The 3,800-nt window shown below is 44.5% G+C and overlaps 2 protein-coding genes across 5 annotated transcripts in view; both read right to left on the reverse strand.

The window, feature by feature from the left end:
• The window catches only part of LOC128875694 (transcription factor CP2-like protein 1), a 48,864-nt gene extending 47,993 nt beyond the window's left edge, over positions 1 to 871 (reverse strand). For all 4 annotated transcript variants that reach the window (XM_054121509.1, XM_054121508.1, XM_054121510.1 and 1 more), the window contains exon 1: positions 286 to 871. In XM_054121509.1, the coding sequence (XP_053977484.1) occupies positions 286 to 423 (138 nt within the window). In that variant the 5' untranslated portion in view covers positions 424 to 871. The remainder of the gene's footprint in view (positions 1 to 285) is intronic.
• Positions 872 to 1,043: 172 nt separating this feature from the next.
• Positions 1,044 to 3,800, reverse strand: part of LOC128875695 (probable inactive tRNA-specific adenosine deaminase-like protein 3) — a 19,911-nt gene continuing 17,154 nt past the window's right edge. The window contains exon 2 of the transcript XR_008456866.1: positions 1,044 to 2,989. The gene's annotated coding sequence lies outside the window, so the exon portion shown is untranslated. The remainder of the gene's footprint in view (positions 2,990 to 3,800) is intronic.

A 3,800-nucleotide genomic window follows, 5' to 3' on the forward strand; every position in this document is an offset into this window, starting at 1 on the left:
AAATTTAATATATATATATATATATCAAAATTTAATATATATATATCAAAATTTAATATATATATATATTGAATTATATAAATAATATTTTGTTCCACGACCTTTCACCTTTTAAGGGATGCACCCATGTTAATTGTTTTCAACCATTCCAATATAAACAGACGTGTACCACCTATCAAAAATCGGCACGGACTTTCCAGACAAACTAATAATTCCTAAAAATTACTGAAAAAACAAACTTCTAGACGATAGTACCCCCTTGAGAAAACGCATCGCGAGACTTACGTGTTGGGTGGCGATGACGTCGCACCTGTTCTGACGAACAGGAGACAGCTGTTCGTACGGCGGGGATGGGGTGTTTGGGAACCATATGGTCCCGTTCAGAGCATCTGCGGTGCCGTCCATGATGAATTGGAGCTCCATTCAACGGCCCTAAATCTCGGAGCACTCGTACCAGGCTTTCTCTTTCCGTGCACCGTCTTCCGAGTATCAGTTGTTTCGATCCTGATAACGATCCTGATAACGATCCTTGCCGTTCGAGTGCTCGGAGATTCCTCGGAGAACGCTTTGGTAGCGTATTTGGAAGAAAAGGCGACAAGCCCGGGTTGATTGGTCACCATTAACCAGGACTCGGGGACTTCTCTTTAAAACGCTTCCCTTCGAAACCGATTTCGTCCCGGTCTAAAAATTTGTCCTGATCGATTTATCCGCTTGATGTTTTTTTTCCCCGATTTTCGCTCGTCTAACCAAAACGTCCTCCTTTTTCGCACGTTCGCCGCGTTTCTTTCAGCTGTATCCACGACGTTCCCGGAAGCGCGCGATACATCACTCGGCTAATCGTCGGTTAACGGCCCGAATTTCGTCGCAAACGGATTAGTTATCCTTAGAACATCACGAAGAAACTGTTGTACAATTTCTTGATGCCAGTTGTCTCGCGCTGCCGGTGGGTTTCCAAGAGTGCGCAGCCCCGCGACCTCAGGGACAAAAATCGCGAAAAGACGACGAACGCGTCCTCGAATACCATCGCCACGCCTTGGCTGCAAAGCATTTTGTTGTTATTCTCCGTGTACACCTGGAAGCCGCGGGAAATGACAACGACGGCGTCTTGGCTGTTTACTGTCGAACGTATCGTTGCTCCTCGATGCGCAAAGTCCCGCGAAACAGAATGCTGTACCGTAAACTGGAAACTGTTCACTTTTCGTTGCGATCGAACAAGGAAATACAGTATTCGATCTTTGAACGAAGCTTTTCTTTAATCCTCGGTTACGATTCGATGTATTTATGTATCTATTTATTTTATAACGATAAAGGGTTGCTGCTCTCTGCGAGTGTCACTGGACACTTGAAATACATACATATATATCTCAATGGTTTTCTAACGACTATGGCTCACACACTCGGTAGTGTCTTGGTAATCGGAGGCCTTCGCCTGGCACGTCGTCACCACATTTTCAGGATCCTTCGTTCCATGGTGTCGGTAGAAACAAACTCGGACCAGGAGAGAGAACGAGGCCTCGTGCGATAAAGCCAAGTGGGAATGGGTATTTCGTTCCACGACGTTCCTCGAAGTCCTCGAACGACCGGAGAAAAGAACTCTTTCCCGAAGCGGTCAACCAGAGAGAATTTTTCTTGGCCGGGCGAAACAGACCTCGGAACTCCCGTTGAAAATTGTCTACGTCCCCGTGTCCTCTCGCTATCGTTTCGAGACCAGGCAATCAGGATCTTTCAAAGAGCAACAGCCAATAGATCTGAGCCATCCAATTGCCAACCAACGCTGCAGGTGTTATTTCGAGACCCGTCCTTATCACGCGTTATCAACGACGCAACGGTTGTGCTCGATAAAACTGTCTCCGCTGACGAACACTAGCGGTGATAACTGCTCGAGTCGCGACCGAGGAAGGTGTATCTTTCGTATATCGTTGCGCGGGTTTTTCGTCAACGAACGTTCATCGCACGGAGAATCCTGTTTCCTTCGAAACAGACTGCGTGAGAGCCGAATCGCATCCGACGTTCCCGATGGAAACTCCTTCGTCCGAGTCGGTCTCCTTGTCTCTCGTCGCGGGCAGCTCAGTGTCACCGTTGACCGACTTAAACCAACTGAGATCAACCGGTCGGGAGGACGCCTCCTGGGATCCACCGCTCTTAAGAACGACGGCTGACAACAAATTGCACGACACTGGCGACGTTAACAGTTTTGAACCGAATGCTCCGGCGATGTCTTCCGTCTAAGAACGATCTGGGTATCTGATCCAATCGCGACCGCCGGTATTAAAAGGCTGACCAATAGTGTCTACACTGGAGGGTCGACCCGACCGTCAATTGGAACCACTCAGTGCTGATGAGCAAAATGTGACTCGGTTTACCTCGGAAAGTCGTCCTGTATTCGGTCACGCACTGAATTCCAGTTGAGATTAATACCTGACCCGCAACGCGTTATTTCTCATCGAACCGATCGCGGTGTGTCGTTGGACTTTAATCGTTTCCTTTTTCGTTCCCCGTTTCGAAGTTCGAGGACACGCGACGTTTACGTCGATTTTACAGCCGCGTCGTAAAACGTTTCTCTGGCACGCCACGTGGATTGATTCCCGACAGAGGCGCGTTATCTTCGCGAAGCTTTCGAGCGCGATCGAACGCAACAGGAAACGGCCGATTGTTCCGATTGCCGATTCTTCCCTGCGGTATTGTTCGCGGGCTGAACGAACGACGGTCGCGACAAGAGGCGGGTTGTGATGCGTTTCCGGGTTACGGTTATTGGAACCACGTGCTCGACGAAGGACTGGGAACGACTGATAGTCGTTACGCCGAAGCTTTTTCGCGACACGGCGTGTTTGAATACGAATCCTAGCCTGTTTGCGCTGGGATTAAACGGCGATGATATCTACTCGGCTCCCTGCTGCGTTTCTCGTCGTACGAAATTCCAGGCTGGCCCTTATCAACGATCTTCGAGATCTTCGAATGCTGTTAACAGCCTCGTCCCTGAGAAATTCACCTGAAACAATAAAATTAACATCCCTGTGAAAATTTGTATCGATTGTTAATATTTTTCACTCGAGAGGTGACTCTCAGTCATCGTTAGGTTTCACGTAGCAAATCTACGATACCTAATGTTTCTTTAGGTTTAATTTGTTTGGAACTCAAAGTGCCGATAAATTGATTGTCGGCGAGGTAAAGGTGACTTTATTCTTAAATCTCGATAGCTTAGCATTCGTGGCAACAGAATGCTAAGAAAGCATCTCGAGTTGCTGGTAGATACTAAAAAAAAGGCCTCGAGGAATTGTATAAAAATATGGAAGCTTACAGAGCAAAGCAACTAGTATCTCCATTCAAACTAACGAATACTTGCTAGTTACCATAGCAACAGATTAAGGGGGGAGGGTCAAGTAAAATTCAAAATTTTGACCTTTTTATATTATTTTGTATATATATTTTACACATGTGTTTTATGTGTGAAATGTTTTATGAGGTAATATTGTATATATCGCAGATTAAAAAATGCTTTGTAAATCTTGTAATACTTAATATCGAATCATAATTAAATTTGTTACAAATAAGAAATAACTTCTGAACTATTGAAGATATCGCAATGAAATTTTCGCTACAAAATATTAAAAACCACTCCTTTTTTAGTGCTAGATAATGTAATACGTTTTCTTTTTGTTTAAATATTATTTTAAATTCATTTTACTTACTTTGATCAATTAAAAGAAAAGTTCTTTGAATATAATTTCCAAAACTATTTATTACTTTCTCTGTTACGTTATATTATTTTGTATATGTATTTTACACATGTGTTTTATGTA

This window comes from Hylaeus volcanicus, chromosome 4, assembly GCF_026283585.1.
Source record: "Hylaeus volcanicus isolate JK05 chromosome 4, UHH_iyHylVolc1.0_haploid, whole genome shotgun sequence".
NCBI classification, from domain to species: domain Eukaryota; kingdom Metazoa; phylum Arthropoda; class Insecta; order Hymenoptera; family Colletidae; genus Hylaeus; species Hylaeus volcanicus.